Source organism: Mixophyes fleayi, chromosome 4, assembly GCF_038048845.1.
Source record: "Mixophyes fleayi isolate aMixFle1 chromosome 4, aMixFle1.hap1, whole genome shotgun sequence".
NCBI lineage: Eukaryota > Metazoa > Chordata > Amphibia > Anura > Limnodynastidae > Mixophyes > Mixophyes fleayi.
Window position 1 is genome coordinate 163,246,685 of NC_134405.1, and position 22,361 is coordinate 163,269,045.

General features: G+C 39.2%; 1 protein-coding gene across 3 annotated transcripts in view; it reads right to left on the reverse strand.

Annotated features, from left to right (window-relative positions):
• CCDC146 (coiled-coil domain containing 146) overlaps nt 1-22,361 on the reverse strand; it is a 165,922-nt gene that overhangs the window by 645 nt on the left and 142,916 nt on the right. For all 3 annotated transcript variants that reach the window (XM_075208740.1, XM_075208738.1, XM_075208739.1), the window contains 5 exons: nt 18,505-18,729; nt 15,641-15,869; nt 4,056-4,184; nt 2,690-2,827; nt 656-904 (listed from right to left, as the gene is read on the reverse strand). In XM_075208740.1, coding sequence (XP_075064841.1) covers nt 656-904; nt 2,690-2,827; nt 4,056-4,184; nt 15,641-15,869; nt 18,505-18,729 — 970 coding nt within the window. The remainder of the gene's footprint in view (nt 1-655; nt 905-2,689; nt 2,828-4,055; nt 4,185-15,640; nt 15,870-18,504; nt 18,730-22,361) is intronic.

Genomic DNA, 22,361 nt, shown 5'->3' on the forward strand with positions numbered 1-22,361 from the left:
AAGGCATAGTGTATAATGTGCGTATTCTGAAGATTGTTGGCGTTATGTTCCTCATGTAATGTTTTCATTACAAATAAATGCTACTGACATTAATTCATATTTAATTTATATTGCATCATCTTTAAGACAATTATGTATTTTTATTGTAAAGCATGTCTTATACATTCAAATATCGAACAACTAAAAGCCATGCCAGTGTTTATAAATAAAACCCATCAAGTTAAGTGGTTTTGTTTTATGTAATACTTGCCTAGAAATTAATGATTGTTGCAATTTGCATCTTTCACATTTTATATAAGAGACTGGTAGTCTCCTTGTACTTATTGTATAAACTTGTTGGATTTCTCAACCTCTGGTGTGGCAAAGGCATGTTGGACTGGCTGCAGATGTAACTCAAAGTAACAGCTCCCTGTGGGCCTTGTGTAGAGTTAGGAGCAAATCCAGATAAAAGGTGCAAATCTGCACATAAGCAGACCATGTTGTGATACAAAGGGTGCAAATTAAATGTTATTTTTATATACAGGGAAAGAACTATCTGCATTTGTATGTAGCACAGAAATGCTAGATATTTCCCCTCAAATAAATCTGTTTGCACCCTCCCCCCAAATTGTTAGATGCTGTATTTACCCAAACTACAGTATTATGAAAACCTTACCCTAGCTTTTTCTTCTTTCTCACGTCTGTGCCTACATTCCTGCAGCAGCAAGTGTTTCCACTCTTGTTCACTTTCCTCACTAGGTGGAAGGCCCTGCTCCATTCTGGTATAACAAGTCTCCACAAACTTCTCTTTATCTCTCACTTCCTGCTGCATCTTTATGCAACTGGCTTGCTGCATGGACAACTCTGCAATGCGGGACATCATTTTACGAGTGGTGTCTTTAATCATCTTTTGCAGTTCATTCATCTACCAAAATATTGACAACACGTGATAAATGTGATAAAACATATGACGCTAAACATGCATAGTTTTAACATTGCACATCTTACTACATTCTTACATTGCATTTAACATCAGTATTTTAAGACTTGTGTGGAGCATTTCCAGGCCCCTTTACCTCTGCCAGCTTCAGTGTGTTGTATGGAGTGTTATTTTCAAAGAAGGTAAGCAGGAAGTATTTAGTTTTAAAATATGTAGTCAATCGTAGAGGAAGTATGGGACTTTCCAAGTAAACTGTATTATCCACTTCATAGTTCCTAGGCCAAAAGTCTCTTATGTTCTATTAAAACACTTTATTCAAGTAATACAACAGTCCATACAAAGCTAAGGAGTACAAAGTTGCACTGTGCAGAGTATTTTATAAAAGAGCATGAATGGAAACTTGGCCTTGTGTTTTAGAATTGTTCTTCTTTCTACTACATATTTTGAGACGTTATACTGTCATTTGTTCTACTACGTCCGCTTTTCTTTATGCGTACATGGTTTAGTTAACCCACGATAAATAACATGTATCCTTTTTATAGATTAAAAGTATTTGGCTTTTTACAAATTTTTCAAACTGAATCAGCACTCTACAGTTGAAAAATTAGGACATTAAGCTCTCCTACGAGAACAGCCACAATAAACGCATCTTCTTTCTTAACCTATTTACATCAATGGCCCAGGACTCTCTAGAGCTGAATCATCATGGTTGCTGATCACTAGATTATTTCTGCACAGCATTCTGTCGCTACTGTACCCCACCCTGCACGAGAGAGGCCTAGATAGTGCTCAAGGCAGAAAATATTTAAAAGGTCAACTGTTCACCTCTTACTAGAGGTGGTTCATCAAACCGTTGCCATATATAAACCTACTAGTATGTTTTTGGATTGTGGGAGGAAACCCACGCAAACACAGGGAGAAAATACAAACTCCACCCTGATAAGGCCATTGTCGGGAATTGAACTCATGAACTCAGTGCTGTGAGGCAGAAGTGCTAACCACTAAGCTGCTGTTCTAGGGTTCTACTTCTTCCATCAAAGACTTTAAAAAACAAAACAAAAAAAACAGCCTGGTTTAGGATCCCACTCCACATACTTATAGGGGGAGTATTCTATAAAACTGTGACATTATCAATCGTGCACTATTTCGTAATACCGGTTTGTTAAATACAACTCCATCCAAAACGAAAAATATTGTTTTGGGCAGAAATGTGACCTAAAGTAAAATACAAAGTTTGAATTGAAGTTTAATATCTGAACCTGTAAACTGTTCTTTTGATGGAGTGAAAAGAAAATGAGGTTATAGCCAGTCTGTTCCAGGGCATCTATAACTGCTCATGGAGCTTTTCCTTATAGACCACATTGTCATTATAAATGAAACACTGCCATACCAACTGGTTGGGATGGATATCTTATGGAGTATATTTAAATTATATTTGCTTCTATGGCTCATTCAGTGCTAGTTACAGTGTACTATTTACATGGGACAGGAGGACATAACACATGATCTATGTAGTGGCACAGGTATAATGATGTTTGTATATGCTGTTACAAGTACATAAAAGTAACTTGGAAAGAATGAAAGACAAATGTATGTTTTTGTATCTTGCCTCAATCTCTATTTTTAATGAGCAGAAAAAAAATAAATACATTTCAATATGTTTCAAAAAGAGAACACTAGATGTCCCAAAAACATAGTTTAGCTTAGGAAGAATAGGAAATTAAGTTACTAGTGAAACTCTTGTCACAGAAAAATGAAAATGATACAAACCTTTTTAGCAAGGGTTAGGGTGTCCTCCTTTCCATTCTCAACTTTAATGCAGATTCTCTCTGAGAGTTTGGAAACATGTTCATAGAGAAAATCCTTTTCCAGCAAATGTTCCTCCTTCTCAGCCAAGCGCATTTCTAGCTGTATAGGATAAAGTAGACTTGTTAATGGACCACATCAAATACAACACCAATAAAAAGAGCATATTTCTTTACCTTACAATATTTAATTCTTTAAAAGCTTTTCTGATATACAAATATATCACTGCAGTAAAGAAATTGTTTCCTTTCATAATCTTATGTGTATATTCAGTAAGAATAAGGGCACTGGTCCTCATGCACAATTTGGACAGACATCTATTTTAATAGCATAAAATATTGTGCAGATGCACCAAAAATGAATACACATAGATCCGTATGCAGATTTGGTTGCACATTGCACCTGCAACTCCTTATGAATGAAGAGGCCAAAAGGGACAGGACAACGTTCGCCGAGTACAGTAGGGCGTATTCCTGTAATTGTGACTCAATTAGAGGTAAACACATACACTATAACTGTCATAAGTGTGCACACCCTTTCATAATGGAGCTGGAGCTGTGTTCAGTTAACCAATCATATTCAAAATCATGTTCAAAAGTAATTAGCATATACCTGAAAGTGATTGTGATTAACCTTAAAGATCAGCTGGTCCTGTATTTCCTTCCAGTTTTTTTTTGTTGCATGCTTCTGGGATACTGCATCTCATGCTACACAATGTAGAGTAAGATTTTCCAAATCTGCAGAGCTCTCCCAAGTTTCAAAGATCTTCTATGCTTGCCAAGAGTCTAACTACTGTCGAGTCGAGAGTGCAACTATCAGGGGGTGAGTCTGCTATGGGGCCCATCTTCCCTGTCAAACACCGTATATATGCAAGTTTTTAATCATTGGGTAACACATGAGGGCCAAACCCAAATTTTTGGCACTTAGATTATGTACCACAGGCTGAGAACCTAGGCACTAGATGCTACTATTTTTCAATTTAGAATTCCATAAATGTAGGCACATAATTATGTTGGTAAACAATCGTTTCAAGGCTTGGCTACCCTGAAGGTTGGTCTCTTCCACATCTTTGACCCCTTCCTCATAGTGTCCTTTCTCGCCCTGGTTTTATTCATCCATCAACCGATTACCTTTTACGTTGTTCTCTCTATGATGCACCCCAATCCTTCACACACACCCAAACACACTCTCCCCACCCAAAAACATTTGCTTATTGCTGTGTTTTTAGATTTATAGAGCTAAACCTCTTCCAGCTGCAAGGATGGCATAACATGACATAAGCCTGTTGTCTCTCTAGCGTTTATTATACCACAGGCATTACTGTACTCACCACCTCTGTTTTCTTCATAAGACTTTGCAGAGATGGATCTTTTCCTTCTAATAAACGAATCCGGCTTTCTCTTTCAGGATCCTCTGCCTGTTTCTCTAATTCAGTCACTCTATCATTACATTGGGAAAGCTATTCAATAAAAAAAAATACAGCAAATTCAATTACCTTATAATGTAATTGCATAATATATATGCAGTAACGTGTACAGAAAGGAAATATGTTTGTACAGTATTTATAAGACGTAACTTGAGTATATAAAGTAAGTGCAGCACACGATCCTGTACTTATTCTCCATGATGAGCTCTCCAATGTATTTTTACCCATATAAAGGGTGCAGTAGATGTCACAAATGTGTGTGAGACATTTTTGTTTTATTGTAGGAAATATCTGGCAGCCTTCTGTTTTAATCCTTTGTGTTTTGCCTTATGGAAGGAAACTTTTTTTTTTTCATTTGTGGAGTGTTTTTGTTAGAATTGTAGTGCCATTGTATTATACATACAGTGATAATAACTGACTGCATTCCAGTAGGGAACAAATCATACTCTATAAAGGAAACAAAACTTATTTTTGGCTTCATAATCCGCTATTAGATTTGGAAAAGTCCAGAATTTAAATCCTAATGTGTTAGCTGGTATTTGTGACCCTATTACAGTGCCTAAGAATTGTCCTCTTTGCTTGATCCACCATCCAAACAGCATCAGCGTTTGGAACACTTATCTGGTAGCTCTAACTGCTCATAGTATTTTTGGCCAGTAGTTCTCCACTTTAAATCTACCCCTTCTGTTCATTAGTGTAGAATTACTTTGTAAACTGTCACCACATAGTTTTAGAGTATGCTTGTTATAATGAATTAGTTTTCATACTGCAGCATGTAATTCGTTATCCATACTAAATATAAAATGAATAGATGCACACATTGATTATGGTCCGCACGTACTATGTGCCATTTGACATCCATCTATAGTATTTCTAAATGCCCAATCCGGGCTGAATAATACATCTCTCTGGCAAGCTGATACTTTATCAAAGCCAGTAGATGTTGCAATATATTTCCATTGACATTATTTGCAATTTGTTGGCTTCTCATCAGTTTGTAAGGAAAAAATATACCACTATACAGTGGTCGAAGTGGAAATTTAAAAGTGGCGGTATGGAACATTTAAGCGGATGGAATTTGCTAGTTTCACAATGAAGGCAGTAGAAGTGTTGGTACAGCATACCTCTGTATACCAGCACACTTCGACTATTGCTACTATAATTAAGGAACATTGTAGATCACTTTGGTGAGGACACCAAGGTTGGAACCATAGTTCTCTAGATACCCAGCCCTCTAGGTTCACAGATCACACAGGTAAGGAGGAAAGAAAAAGAGAGAAACCTCTTTATTTATCAAATATGTACACACAAATTAAATGCAACAGTGCTCCCCAGGGAGAAACTTATTCTCCCAGCAAATATAACAAAGTGTTGGAGTTTTTGCTGACAATGGTGAAGTTACTGACAAAGTCCCCAGCAGGTTATCTCACAGTTCAGAGTCCTAACAATCACAAACTCCTAGCAACAAGTCCCTAGTTGAACAATCAAGGGGGTCCATGGGTTCCGATCCGGTCGGTGGGTCTGTATACCTGCTGATCCTGGCCATTTGGCCAACTCTCTTGGTGGGACTCCTGGGTATCAGTCTCCCTATGGATGTAGGCCCACTAATTCCCCAGAATCTACAAGTATCTCCCAGTGGAGTTATGACAAACCTGTCCCAAAAGTACAGTACCCAATATGACTGAGGTTCCTAGTTCAAAGGACCTCCTTTGGCACTGATAGAATGTGACTACTCAATATAAGTCCAAGTCCTTCTCCAAGGAAATCTCATAGCAACCAACCCTATGTTCCTCCAGGGTTCCCTTATTAACTACTTTCAACAATCCCCAGGGCCAACCCCTCGGTCCATATGTCACATACACTTGTGCCCGAGCTTTTAAGCATTTATTTAAAGTAACTAGCTTCTATTCTCCTCCCCTGTCCCCACCTTTGTGTGCTCAACTGTCTCCACCGTGTATGTATGTATGTATGTGTGTGTGTGTGTGCCTCTGTGCACGCGCTAATGAGGTTTTGAGACACTGCTGGTCAGGGATTCCTTACTGGAGATTTTGCATACACTAAGGGATTCAATTATTAAGGGGCACAACACTGTTTAATAAATCAATAGGACTTTTTCTTGTTGCAACGGGTTACTGCCGGCGATAATGCTGCTATTGCCAGCGGTAAATCCTGCCAACGGAAATATTACCTTTGCATGTGGAAGCCTGTTTAACAAGTATCTCGGCGGTACTTGTATCACTGTAATACCTATTCTATTAGCACCGTCACAGGCGTCCCAGCTTACCACCGTTGTGGCTATGGCTAAAGGTGTAGCCTACTTTGCGTTAGTGCTGCCTACTGTTGGTTTGGTCCCATCAACATACATGAGGCCACTTTCAAAATTTGGCAGGACCACTTTAAGTTTCCAATCCAAGCAATGTATATGTATATACACTATATGGACAAAAGTATTCGATTGCTTGACCACTACACCAACAGGGACTGTAATGACATTGTATTCAAATACATATACTTTAATATGGCGTTGGTCCCCCCTTTTGCAGTAATAACAACTTCCACTCTTCTTGGAAGGCTTTCCACAAGATGTAGGAGTGTTTCTGTGGGAATTTATACCCATTCATATTGTAGAGTTATGAGGGCAGGCACTGATGTTGGATGAGAAGGCCTGGCTCGCAATCTCTGTTCCACTTCATCCTAAAGGTGTTCGATGGGGTTGAGGTCAAGGCTCTGTGTGGGAGAGTCAAGTTCTTAATCAAATTACAATCATGTTGGATAGAAAATAGCCTTCCCCAAACTGTTACCACAAAGTTGGAAGCATAGCATTGTCCAAAATGGCTTGGTATGCTGAAGCATTAAGATTGTCCTTCAATGGAGATAAGAGACCTAGCCCAAACCCTAAAAAAACAGCACCATACCATTATCCCTCCCCCACCAAACTTAACAGTTGGCATACTGCGGTCAGGCAGGTAACGTTCTCGCCCATCTGACTGCTAAACAGAGAAGCCTGATTAGTCACTCCACAGACCACACTTCCACCGCTCTACAGTCCAGTGTCTGTGTGCTTTACGCCCATCCATCCAACGCTTGGCATTGGTCTTGGCGATGTGAGGCTTGCATGCAGCTGCTAGGCCATGGAAACCCATTTCATTAAGCTCCTGCCACACAGTTTTTGTGCTTACATTAATGCCAGAGGAACTTTGGAACTCTTCAGCTATGGAATCAGCAGAGTGTTGGCGACTTACGCACCATGTGTCTTAGACATGTAAAATCACAGAGCAAGTTCAACGACTGCTGAATTGCTGTTGTTCCTAAACACTTCCACTTTCTAATATTATCACATACAGATGACTGTGAAATATCCAGCAGGGATGAAATTTCACGAACCGTCTTATTGCAAAGGTGCCATCCTATCACAGTACCACACTTGAAGTCACGGAGCTCTTCAGAACGACCAATTTTGTATAACAAAACTTTGTAAATGGAGATTGCATGGCTAGGTGCTTGATAATATACACCTCTGGCAATGGGTCTGATTGAATGACCTCAATTCAAAAATGAACAGGTGTGACCAAATACTTTTGTCCAAGTGTATAACTAATATTAGGTTAGATCAGAGTTATGCCAAGAAACACTCCACAGACTCCTGATACTTTGAGGAACATGCAGATATTAGGAGTAGGATATTCTGTCTGAAGTTCAGTCCCATGAAAGACACAAGGAGTGAGAATACTAGAGGGATTTTTTTGAGAAAAAATGGCCCCCACTCCGATGATGAAGGCATCAACTTGCAAAAAGAACTGCAAAGTTGGTCAGGCTGCTTGAGAACTGGAGCAAGCGAAAAGGTTTCCTTTATGGCCTTGAAAGCAAGAACAGCGTCCTGGGGCCAGGTCAATTCAATAATTAACGGGTGTGGCCAAATACTTTTGTCCATATGGTCTAGTACTGAACACACTGGTCCACTTGATTGGCCTATTTCCCTGGGCTAAAATTTACCAGAAAGCCCCTGATTCTGAGGCCCTTAATAAGCCTATTCCTTTCTTTAGTGAACCCAGGGCCTGATCAACCACTAGGCTGACCAGGCTGCAGCCTGGGGTGCTGGGTACCGGGGGGCGCGGCGCTGCGGGTATTTATTTATTTTTTTCATTCTTTTTTTTTTTTTTTTTCCCTTCATTAATTTTTTTTTTCAGGATGGGGGAGGTCGCCGCGGGGGGGGGGGGTGGAGGGCTCGACGATCAAAAGCATTGGTGGTCAGTGGTTAACAACACACAGCCAATCACCAGGCTGCCTGTTGCTGTGCAGCAGACAGGAAGCAGGACGTCTTCACTTCCTATCTGCTGATCTGAGGAGAGGAGCGACGCTGGCACAACTATATATCTATAGGGAGGGGGGACTGCCCTGCATATCTATAGGGAGTGGGGGGGGGAACTGCCCTGCATATCTATAGGGAGGGGGGGGGGACTGCCCTGCATATCTATAGGGAGGGGGGGGGGACTGCCCTGCATATCTATAAGGAGGGGGGGGGGGAACTGCCCTGCATATCTATAGGGAGGGGGGGGGAACTGCCCTGCATATCTATAGGGATGGGGGGGAACTGCCCTGCATATCTATAGTGAGGGGGGGGGAACTGCCCTGCATATCTATAGGGAGGGGGGGGGGACTACCCTGCATATCTATAGGGAGGGAGGGGGACTACCCTGCATATCTATAGGGAGGGGGGGGGACTACCCTGCATATCTTTAGGGAGGGAGAGGGGGGACTGTCATACAAATCTATAGGGTGGGAGGGGGGGGCTGCAATGAAAATCTATAGGGAGGGAGAGAGGTTGATATGTATGAAGGAGGGCAGAGGAGGGGGCTGATATATGTGACTGGGGGAGTTTTGATGTGACGGGGGGATAGCTACAGAGTGGAGGTAAGGAAAATAGCTGCAAGGGGGATGGATGCAGGGTGGGAGGTAAAGAAAATGGCTGCAGCAGGGGTTAAGGAAAATGGCTGCAGGGGGTATTTAAAAAATAGAGCAGCTTTGGGGGGCAGAATCTCATGATTGTGTGGTGGTCACATGGATGGTCTCAGCAATCACTAAAATACTAAATATTAGTGAGATGGGGCTGGTAGAGGTTTGTATTTGATTGACAAAAAATATTCAGATATTGCTTATATATGCCTGTCCAATGGGGTACTTTTAGCTGGCCATAATGGAGTGTTTTGTTTTAACTAAAGGGCCTAATCATTCAGGGTTTGTTAACATTTTGCATTTTAATACATTTTTGCATTTTCAAAACAGGACGCCAACTTTCCAGAAGCCAGCGAGAGGATAACAAAGTTGCAAGAGAGAAGAGCAAGAACAGGTAAGAGACAATGGCACAATCTGTCTAAATTTGAATGCTGGAGAATACACCTGAACATTCATATTCAGGAGTGTTCCTATACACCTATATATTCGCTGCGGCCGTATTAGCCTAGGGCGGCCAGAACCCTTAATCAGGCCCTTAGTGAACCTATGACAATTGCACCCAAAAGCAGTTTTTTTAGTGTCTCCTACATTTCCGTGCACTGTTCCCTATCTGAGTTTAACATGCTGTGATTGTTGCTTTATAGTGATTTAGAAAGTAGTGCAGTACAGAGATGAAAGTGCTGTCCAATAGCATGTGAGTTTGCTATTGGACAGCAGATAAGAGGTATATAAAAAGTCCTTCTGGTTTGTATTTTTTTTTTCTGCGGATGGTAATTTACCATTTTGTGCCTCATGCCATTCAAACAGCGTTGGAACAGAGAGCTAAACTTCCTGGAGTTGCAATCCTTTTACTTTGCTAGCTCAGGGTGGGGTTACATCCTCTATGTCTAATTTTGCCAAAGCTCACAGCACTTTATCTCCAGCAATTATGAGCACTTTTTCTCTGGTGGTATGTGATAGCTGCTAGAGACCAAATAGAATATTGACTAGCTTAAAGCACCTTATGGTACTTTTCTTCCCAATTCAGAACCCATTCCTTCATCAATGGACACCAGTGGAAGAATGGTTTCTGGCAAAAGAAAAAAAAAGATGATTCTTTAGTTTTTTCCAGGTCTGGGCAGCGGATCCATTCACCCAGAAACTGCCACTGCCGATTGACCTTTAGCCTGTATGTCTCTGGTGTGATCGCATAACATTTTGAAAGGGACCCTTTTACTACATCATAGTCTGCACAGTTCTCCGAGGGCACTATACAACAGGCATTCACTGCACATTCCTGCCATGTGGAGACCAATTATTTCACCCAGTCCCTCTTTGCAGGTGTTTGGGATGACCTGCAAAGTCAACCTGTTTCCTTAGTCTAGCTACAGGAAGTGGTATATGTTCACTGGGCGCTACAAATTGTAGCGTCCCCTCTTTGCCCTAGGCCTGGAAAACAAACATCCACTCCGCTTTGGTTCCACCAGCTCTTAATGATGACAGTTTTTTAGTGATGTAGCACTGTTCCAGATAGTAGCTAAAGGAGTTGATGGTTCCTCTTCCAGCAAAGTGGTGGACCAACTACTGTGAGAGGAATTTGAGCTCCAAGAACTTATTTCAGATGCAGCTCTGCGCTCTGCTTTCCAAGGGTTTCCTCCACCACTGTAATGTGATCTTCCGCCAGGTTCACTTGGGAGGAGCTCTTTGCCTTTTTCCAGAACTCTGATCTCCTGAAGCTGTTGTCTTCAGACAGACAGCTGGCTTTATCCTGTGAAGTGACGGCTTAGTATGTTTTCAACAACTAGCTGTCAATTACTTTTTCATTTGGTAACACTTGGCCAAGCGGAAACTCACAGGCTGAGTATAGACTACTCTCCAGCACCTGAGGACATCAGGTTTGTGTGCAATCACTGCTACCACTGGGCTCCTTCACTTAGTTGTAAACACATTCACTTCTTGGGCAATATGTCGCTGCTGCAGAATATTTTTGTCAGTTGATATAGCTGTATACTTCATGACTGCTTAATTAGGATCGGGAGTCCTGGATTGCTGGTAGAATGCGGATTCTGGATCACTGGGCAAAAAGGAGGAGTCAGGGGTTGCTTAAATTGTTAACTATTAATCGGGTGGCCACATGAACACAGCAGTGCAGGGACAAGCGACGTCAAAGATATAAGCAGGATCTTAATGTTAATTGTGGTTATCAGCTCACATATCTCTTAACTGTTGTTCCAAGTGCATAAACCTAGGCCACAATAATGTATTGTCCCAGGGGCTGCTTGCCCTCCTTTTATACAGTTTTATACACGGGTATGTAGGTGAGTAGATCAGTCCCCTTTAACCAATCCAGGCTGCCCCTTACCCTGTCCACAAGGGTTATCTTGGACACTTTACAATTAAGTATTGTTTACCAGTAGTACTGGGTCTCTGCTGGGAGATCTAATCTTTAAATCTCCCATCCAAACTTAGTCACCCGGATCTACCACCATCTCCAGTAAGAAACCAAATTCCATGGAGCTCACATTAGAGCCTTTCCGGCTGTTCTGGGAGGACGTATGGCACCATTATACTGCACCGGATACATAATTAAAACATTTTCACACTGGGTATTTCCATGCATATTTTAGTGATGTCTCCACAGACTGGATATGTAACTAAGTTTGCAGGCAGGTGGAAAAATCTGAAGATGTGCATTGTACAAAAGAGTAAATGTCTCCTAAAATACTGCCCAATTTGGTCTCATTTATGAGTGAAATTATAAGAGTGAGGGAACATTGGGTCTTTTTTGTCGTTTACATTTCTTGAAATGTACGTAAAAATATGCTTCTCCGCTGATGTACAACTAGAAGGGGCAAAGTACATCCCATTAAAAGTATAGGACAATAATTAATTTCTACCAGTGCAGAGCTGGTGCAAAAATCCAAGTGTTCTGCGACATGAAAATAGCTGTGTGTCCTTCCCAGAAGCAAAGAAAGCCCCATTTAACCTAATTTTAATAATCTTCTACCACAAAATGAAACCTCTCTCTTGCACTGCTCCACAAAACTAGGTATATGGTGCCCTTATTCTGTACGTAACAAAAAAAGGTCTTCACTCCATCCAACTCCTCAAATTCTCTGATGTAAACGTCTACATTTCTTCATATGCTGCCTTCTTGGCCTACAAACATCTGCATTTTGGCAGAAATGGAGGTGCTCTACGTGTGATACCACCAAAGGGGTTTTTGGGTTGTGCCTCTGCCTCTGTACATTTTGCAATAGAGATAAAATGAGTATGGAGTTTTTGTTTACTATAGAGATCTACAGTCTCTAGTAAAATGTGCTCTAGCTGTGTGCAGTGGATGTGGCCAATACAACTGGAGGTAATCTTGTTTTGCTCAGCATGTATGTAGCCTCTCAAACATGTTAAAGATACGCATTGATTCTCTCTTAAATAATTAAATATCTACACATTCATTAGTGTTTATAAACCATTTTATAACTGTAAGCTTCTGTGACAATCTATGTGAAAGTGAAGCTGTTACACTTTTAACTGCAATGCTCTGCTATCTATTGATCCATCATCATCATCTATTTATATAGCGCCCAAAAATTCCGTAACACTTTACAATGGGGAACAAACACATTAATAAAACAATACTGTGTAATACAGACAGAGAGGTAAGAATGTCCTGCTCACAAGTTTACGATATATGGAACAATGGGAGTTTAATGCACGACACCAAGTTCCACTCATTGCATATTGGTCCAGCCAGATTGCAAAGGTAAAAAGTGCTTAGTGTGATATATGATTCAGTCACAGCGATGTTTGGGTCAGAGAGATGCTGTTTTGTGTGAACTATGTAAAGAGTGGTAATAGGGTAACCTAGGAAGGTTAAAATGGTGGTCAGGGGAAGGCTGGCAAATTTTAGCCCAGGAGGTCAAGACTTGACTCAGCAGCCTATTAGGAACATTTTAAAGGGGGGAAAAAATGCAGGGGGGCCTAGTGACCCAGCCCAAGATATCCCACTATGGGATCGGACCAGGGGGCAGATGTCCCCCTGCCCATGATGGTGGTTGAGGAACATTATAGGCTTGCCTGAAGTTGGGTTTTCAGAGAATGCTTGAAGGTTAGAAGACTAGAAGAAAGTCTTATTGTGCAAGGGAGGAAATTCCACAAAGTGGGTGCAACCCTAAAAAAGTCCTGTAACCGGGAATGGGAATAGCTATGAGTACAGATGAGAGAAGCAGATCTTGTGCAAAAAAAAACCCAAAACTACAGTTTGCAATAGGAAATCACTCCAGGTTAATTCAGCTTAGTTACTATGGTTTGAGAGAGGATTATGCTCTTATGAGGTAGTCGGTCATCTCTTTAAATTCCAGCCAACTGAACCAAGTGGCTGTAAACTCAGAGTTCCGATTAATGGCCGATCAAAATATATTTTTATTGGTTTGTTCTCCTATGTATATGACTGTCAAACGCGGATTAAGGCAATAAATCACCTATACTCAATCACAGATATCATCATCATCTATTTATAGAACGCCACTTACTCCGTAGTACTGTACTGTACAGAGAACTCGTTCACATCAGTCCCTGCCCTATTGGAGCTTTCAGTCTAAATTCCTTAACACACACAGACTAGGATCAATTTGATAGCAACCAATTAACCTATTAGTATGTTTTTGGATTGTACAAGGAAACTGGACCAAACCCATAAAAAGATGGGGAGAACATACAAACTTCATCAAACTCATGACCCCAGTGCTGTGAGGCAGAAGCGCTTACCACTAAGCCACCGTGCTGCCTATATCCTTAAAATTTGGACTGTTAGGCAAAGGTTTTGGAAACTTGGGAAATACTGGATTAATGAGTCTAACTAACTCCAATGTTCATGTTCCTGTGTTTTCGAAACTCCGATCCATCTGGCTTTTAAAACAGATCACAGCAATCTTTAATCATTTCATTTTCATTAAAGTCAGAACTATATAGCAGAACGGAGGCATGATCGCACACTACTGAGGATGAAGGTGGAGGGGATGTCACACCTGTATTTGTCGCCATAGCTGTCTCTCCTACTAACTTATCCTCAAGCACCCGCCCAAAAGATGACTCCTTGTCTTCAGCCCATGGGAATATGTCCAGATTAAAACCTTACTACATTTTTCTTTCTACTTTGGAGAATAACTATCTTATATTTTAAAAGGAATTTCAGTTTATTCCTCTCACTTTCAAAATTTTACACCCCATTCCCCCACAAAAGCCTCGTGCCCTAGGCTGCAGCCTAGATAATCAGGCCCTACGGAGAAGCGAAAACAATGTCTTGCTATATGTTGTGAAAGTAATATCTAAGTTTGGATGTTTCTTGATGGCCAGATATCACATGAAATGGCATCAGGCCTAATATGATTGGAATTATTCAAGAAAAAGGGACATGGAGTACAGAACAGTTGTTGTTCAGTGACACTTTCCTTAGAGAGAATATGCTCTAGACAAATATTCTTTATTGAAATTGCTATTTATAAAAGCCTTTAAGAGCTAATGTGGGAGTTCATCTCCGGGACCAACAGTAGTTTATTACTAGATATTACTTGGATAATGTCAGTATATAAGTCACCGTTTTCTATCATTCTTGAAATGACTATTTGCTCACAATGGAACCATTTTAGAGCCGACTGTAAAAGTTGCCTGTTTGTATTTCAGCAATATATATCTGAACACTTATGTTTCCACTTCTGTATTTTGAGTTATTCACATTTTTTTTTAAAAGAAGTGCGTATCTAGCATGTAGATGCTTTCAGAGAACACATATGGTAATCATCAACATCATCAATTCAAACTACCCCCGTCATGTGCATACACACAATGTTTGGTTAGTAAGGTACATTGTTCAAAAATATGGATAACCCAAAATAAGACTCGTCTCAAAGAGGTGTGTTTAATAGGCATCTGCATGCCCTTACTGTGAACGCCCCTGATTCTACTCTCCAAGTACATAGGGCCACATGAGTCAGCTACATTGAAATAAGTTGTAGAAATCTAAATTAGACCAAATTAGCTCAACTCCCAAAGCACATATATACAATTAATCCAGATACTTCTTGAGTTTATTTGGATAACAAATATATTTCCTAACAGTTTCTACCCTCCTGCTTTAGTTTGCAATTTGTCAGAGAAAAAACACTGACAATCCATGACAACCCAGATCAATGTGGGTTGCAGCTTGCAAAAAGCATTATATCAAATATTCAGCATGGTATATATATTGTGCATTTTTGTACTGTAGCAATGTCAATAACTAACTGGTAAGTAATCTTCCTGTTTTGAATCTTGGACTAGATTCTATAGAATATTACACGTTTCGTGTTTCCTAATCATTTTATTTTACACTCTCTGTTTACATTGCTTAGCAACACTTTTGGACCTCTCAAACTTTTCCATTACATCATTGCCAGTGAAATGTTTGGATGGTGGGTTTCTAAAACACAAAGGGATTCAAATATCCTACAGCAAGTGCTTACAACTGTTTCATAGCTGTACAAAGACATGTGATATGTTTGAATACCGATAAAGCTGACCTGGATCTGTAGCATCACTAGGTCTGATTCTATGGCTTTCTTATTTGGCAGCTCTTTCTTGATTTGTTCAATTTGTCTCTTCTCTTCCGTACCCTGCATCTTCAGGTAACGGATCTTCTCTTCCAGAGCCATCATCTCCAAATCACCATTTCTGAGCAGCATTTCCTGAATATTTATCTTCTCATAGAAGATGCAGACTTCTTCCTCCCGCTCTATTAGCTGAACTCCCCTGTGGTGGAAATCAATAGAAATGTTCCAGATTTATCAACTTTTTCGTAGCTAATGTTAATTGGTTAAAGGAACACTATCTCCAAAACAAAACATCATTACATTGTATATAATGCAAAACAATACCAGTATATATACACAAAACCATAGTTAATGATCATCACTACCAATTAGGAACAATTACAGGTTTTAAAGATTTATTAGTAAAAATTTTACCCCCTGAAAATGTCAATAAATTTGCCTAGGCTGAAAGTGTTCATTAAATACCCCACCTAACAAAATAGCTGAGCCACCTACAGATATACAGCCCTGCACTTACTGGATGGCACCATTGAGGGTAAATGATGTACTTTTGGTTACACTCTGTCTGATCACATTAAGACTGCACTTCATAATCTACAAATGGGAGGCAGGCCAAAAACAACCTACTGAGACCCTGAGAGACTTGCACTGGCTCTTAATATAGACTTGGTCTCATGACCTGTGGGAGTGTTTACAAGGACACCCTCATTCCATTGCTCTATTGCTTTACTACATTAATCAGTATTTCCAACACAGCTTATAAAGTACGTACAAAGGAGGCTCAGGAGGAGGCTAGATGGAGCCACAGTGTAGCGTCAAACAATGAAACGTAGTTGAACAACTTGGATTCTATTCAAGAAAATTATTACATTTACATAAAAAGAGAACAGGGATGCAACCTATTTAGACAACATTAAGTATATGCTGTGACGTATCCGGCAACAGATTAAATCTGTCATAGAAGTGCAAAGTGTATGCTCTAGAAACATTTATAACTGTTCTATAATGTTTTTATAAATGTTAAGCTTTTTTGTCAAGTTTTCTGTGGTATATTTTTTAGTGAAAAATAATGGGAAATAAATAATATTAGGGTTCTCAGAGGTAAATATAATACATTCAGGGAATCCAAAAAGAAATAATTTTGATCAAATCTATTATTTTATTTTTTTATATACATAGGGATTTATAGGGGCTCCACTTGTTCAAACCTCCCAAACAATTACCACACACTCCCAATGTGTGAAATGTTTATGGAGAGCCCAGAAATGAGAGATCAAGTGCAGGGATTACACACAAAAATAAGGGGTAAATGCTTGTAAACAGATGTGGAATAATTGCTGTGCTCCATGTAGGTGACTACTTGATTTGCAGTCCGGAGATAGAATTTATGCATAGTATATCAGCACGTAGAATAATATGGTCACAAATAAGGGAATCGACCTGGCTGTAGTGTCCCTGTTAGGTGTTTTGGAGAGGTCTACCACATCTTTTCTCAGGTATAAGACACTATTTGTGAACATCTGATTGTATTTGATTGGTTGAGATTTTAATTTCAATGGGCAATGCATTTAAACGACTTTCTGCACCCATTGTAAATGTATTGCCTATTCAATGAATGACAAACACATAAATGTTATCCCGCTGAGCAAAAATACACCAAATAATCTGCTTTTTAAAGAAAATAATAAACAATTTATAGCATTGTTGGGGAATGTTAACAACTGAACATAATCGTCCTTTAGTAGACTTTACCCATAAACTTGCAAACAGAAATGTTACTATACAAGTCTTAGTAAAAATAAATAAATCTGGTAGTTCAAAATAGTGAAAGGAAAATGCTTCCAACTAACCAACTGAGCATTCATAATTATTTACAATCCACCCTTTGGCAGATGACCTTAAAAAAAAAATTAGTAATAGAGCTTGAAAATATATATGCCTTTACATACATTTCTCCTGATGAAGTCTAATATATAATATAGACGAAATGCGTTGAGAGACAAGAGACATACTTATTGCAATGTTTAAATGTGGTAGCGATACTGGAAATACTGGCAGAACTTAACTGGGTTTCTAACAGATCCAGGATCCAACACATCGCGAGATCAGCATTTCAGATAAGCTGTATTATATTTGAATAATGTAAGTGTATTACCACTTGTTGTGTGTTAATTAAAGATTGTGTGTTAATTAAAGATCTTTCAGTGCGAATATAAGGAACAGTGGACCCCACGTAGACTACTGGATTCTATACAGATAAGCCTTGTTTGCTCTTTATCTGGTACGCATTTACCCACTGGAGTGGGAATTGTGTGCACCTCCTGCTTGTTAAAAAAATAACACACTATCTCTGGTTCTGTTTGTTTATTCTGGGTTTTGCATCATAATACCTATTTCTGATGACCTTGAATATCTGGGAATGAGACTCTGATGTGCTTGAAGTTTCTGACGTTCCGGTACGCATACATAGTGGACCTGAGGACTTTCAAATATATCTCTAAAATACTACACTATTGTGTGCCCTATCCCTCTGTTTGTATTTTATATTTTTTCCAGCAACGCCATCTGGTTTTTCGGGGATTGGCAGCAGCCTGTACATTGGAAAGTGGTCAATTGGACTATGAAGGACTCTAATTATTCCAAATACTAAGTCACGTGTCCCTTTTGTATCATTGCGCTCTGTGATATACATATTTGTATATTTGCATTACATACATGTTTGTATATGATGACTTCCCCAGAAGATGTATTATTAGAGTGCACGTGTTTACACCTATATGAAAATCCCAAACAGTGACCAGAATGATAAGAGTTTGGGACTCTTCCTCCCTCACCTCTCATTTCTGTACTGGACAGCCGATTCATACTTTCTACGGAGCTGCACCATCTCCTCCTCTGTCTGATTTATCATATTGGTGAGTCTGCCTATTTCCATTTTCTGCTGTTCCTTCCTTTCTTTCATTTCTTGGAGGAAAAGGCTGACCCTGCTCACATCCTTCCGAAGGCTATCCCGGATCATATGGTTATTGGTCTGCTTTAGCATGGCCTTCTGAAGCTGCCTATGGTGGAAAAATAAATACATTGCAGTCATTTAGCATAGATTGTTCTTACATGCTTCAACAATGGCAGTCATTTGTTTTCTTATTTATTTTTTATAAATCTAATGTAAACATTTCTAGCAAAGTAAACAAATAATAACTTCCCTTTAATACAGCACCAGATTCGGTCTGTTAGTTTTTGCTGTCTGAAAGTGAGACTGCACAGACGTGTAGGTGGCTTTTAGCAAGAAGAAAATTCTGGAAGATTTGGCACCTTGAGGTACATACTTCTGCCCATGATATTTCTTGCCTTGTGCATTCATTTGTTACGCAAAGTGTAAATGGTGAATGTGTTAGGATGACTGACCACGGTTTAGTACAAATTGATAAGCAAGCACTCTTTGTCTTTCTCTAGGAGCTACTGACAGGAAGACATATTTGGTCAAAATGCATTGTGAGGACAGTTGTGGACAAATGAAGGCCAATACCAGGGACAGTAGGTAGAAAAAAAAAGAAAGAAAAAAGATCTACTAAGCCTTCATTTTTTTATCTTTTTTTTTTTTTTTTTAACTTAAAAGGTTTTTTATTAAGCTTTTAGTAAAAGAATATGTAAGTCAGAACTGCCCATAAACAAACAATCAAAAAAGTAACAAAAAACAATAACACAAGAAACATTGAAATACACATAAGACAAAGACTTCAAGGGGGAGGAGGAGGGAGACAGACATGGGGGGCAAGAGTCGGAGACAGGCCGTATTGAACCCAATCAATCATAAAAGTACATTTTGAAAACAGGACATCTACCGTCCAGAGGGGTATACAGCAAGGGAGAGTTAGGTGGCAGACACAGGTCTATACTCTGAAAAAAATTCGTACCATGTGAACCATTTAACCAGGGGTGAGGAAGCCCTTGAGGTGTAGTTAAAGCCTATGGTTTCCATCGCATATCTGTGTTGAACTTTGCTGATGATTTTGGCAAGAGATGGAACCAAAGGGGATTTCCAGCTTTGAGCTATTGCGGCTCTGGCTGTACATGTTTTACTTTTCACACTCATACATTGATATGGTTATAGCATATAGTCACACCATTCAGACTCTCACCCAAAGCAACATTCTCCTTAACATATGGTCCCACCACTGTATACTTTCTGAACCATTTGACTTCTCTGGAGCCCCAAGAAGTTTCCCATCATGGAGACTTAATGAAGACTTCCTTAAATTCCCTCACTTCCAACAAATCATTTCTAATTAGATAAAAAAAATACTTTCTAGATAATGACAAACCAGACATCCAAACCACTACTGTTATGAAAGCTCATAAGGCAGTGATTAGGGGAACACAAATCAGTTTTGCAACTCGTCACAAAAAACTTACCAATAGGAGAAAACAAAATAACAAAATAAATTCCTGACATCCCATATTCAATCTTTAGAGTTACTACAGAAGAAATCTCACTATTTGAAAATTTACATACCTATTAAAAAATTCAAGGAGAGTTGCTAACCATGCTTGCTGAGAAAACTGAGCACAGACTGTGCTGGCTAAACCAGCAATACTATTAGTAAATGAATGAGGCAACCATTTTAAATATTTAATTGAGAGCATCAATTAAGATAGATAAAATAGGAAAACATGATACTTCACTAGATTCAGACATGACGATATGTAGACTAAATTTGGAAATCACGAAAGAAGAAATTGTCAATGCAATTACATCACAACGCCATCCAAAGCTCCTGAGCCAAATGGATTCCCCATGTTATACTATAAGACCTTCATAGGCCTAGTTCCCCAACTAACAAAAATGTTTAATAAAATCCTACAGGGAGAAATATTACATTTATAATAATATTTATTTTAAACACTGTTACAGCCAGTAAGCAGGCCTAACTCTTTATAGCCTGATCAAATTGAGTTATCTTATTTTTCTTATCGCCTAATCTTCTGTCAACCAATTTACCATTAAAAAGTCACCAGGGCAGCTGGGTGAGTGGTTGGCAGCAAAGTGGTTGGTGCATGCGCACTGGAACTAGAAGAACTGGAAGCCTGGACTTGCAAAAAATAAAATAAGTGAGGGGAAAAAAAGAGCAAAAAAAAAAAACATAGAAAAAAATTAATGCTTTGTTTACATAATAAAACATGTTATCATTTGGGAAGCCTCTTATCGCCATCCTGAGGAGACGATAGCTATAGGAGTACCACTGTTGTACATGGTAAATAGGCTTTGCTAGAGGTCTCTGCCCGGGGTGAACAGAGAGAGGCCCTAAATCCAAACTTGTGTTTTTGCTGATTCTTGCTCTTCTCCTATTGATAAACTGACATATTAATTTTATTCAACAAATTAATAAATCTGAACTCCTGTATGTTTTCCTGGCTTTGGACACAAAAAACCCTACAATATGCTTTTCTGTCCATTCCAAGATGTTTCAAGCAGTAGGAGCATTTTGCTTTAAAGGAAACTTTTCTCCAGGACATAAGAACCCTTTACCTATCATTCTCAATTATGACAAAGGGTCTTATATCCCCCCCCCATTTAAATAAGCCAATGGAACGGAAGAAAGATACCCCCTCTCCACCCTAATATTTGCATTGAGTATCTTATCTATAGCAGCCAAAATAAAACAAACCCCAGATATAGAAGGAGTGAGGATAGGCAATAAACAGTATAACATGTCTTTATTTGCTGATAATATTCTATTCACTCTAACACAACCTCTCAACAGAAGCCCTGGCGTTACACCTACCTACTCCTACCAAAAAATGATTAGAGTTAAAGTTTGAATACTTATGGCGTGCCAACACCATACAGTACTTAGTTATTATAATCACTAAATATTTCAAAACTCTATATCAAGCAAATTATTTCCCCCCCAGTAATTCACTTCATCTATTAAGACTTAAAGACATGAAAGTAATTTTATATTTCATGTATTGACAGGATAAATGTAATAAAAATTAACATCCTATCACGTCTACTAAAAAATGATTCAAACAATTCCAGTTAAGATTTAAACCAAACCCGTATCTCCCCACACAACATTGTAAAAAGTTTATTTGAGATTACAAAAAGTTTAGAATCAAAAGCTAACTTCAGTCGGAATCTACTAGTTCTGGGAGCCTGGTCATGCTTGTCTTCTGTAGATACGATTACACCACTAAATTGAACTCAACTCAAAGTCATACTATATTCTGGCATGCCCCAACCAGGGTGAAAGAATTGGTAGACAGAAGGGGATTTTCTGGGCAAAGACTATTTGAAATCACTTCTTTGGCTTCCTAGGAAACAAATGACCAACCTCAGCCTACGCATTCCCGACAGTTACATTTACATTCACCATATGGGTGAGAATCAATAATAGCTCTAGCATCTTGAAATAGCCTTCCCTATTTAACACCAATCTTTAGACACATTCTGTCCCCTCTGAGAAACTCAAACAAGTTTACCCAACGCTGCAACAATATGGGATTCAAGCATTTCCTTCACATCTTAAAAGAATTTGCCCTTAATTTCTTTTTTGAAATTCAGGATAAACAGAAAACCCCCAACTCAATGGAATATCAATACTTCCAAATCAAAAGTATTATTTATAAACAATTGAATAAATCTAGGTTATGATAAATAACACAATTAGAACGACTATGTACATATTTA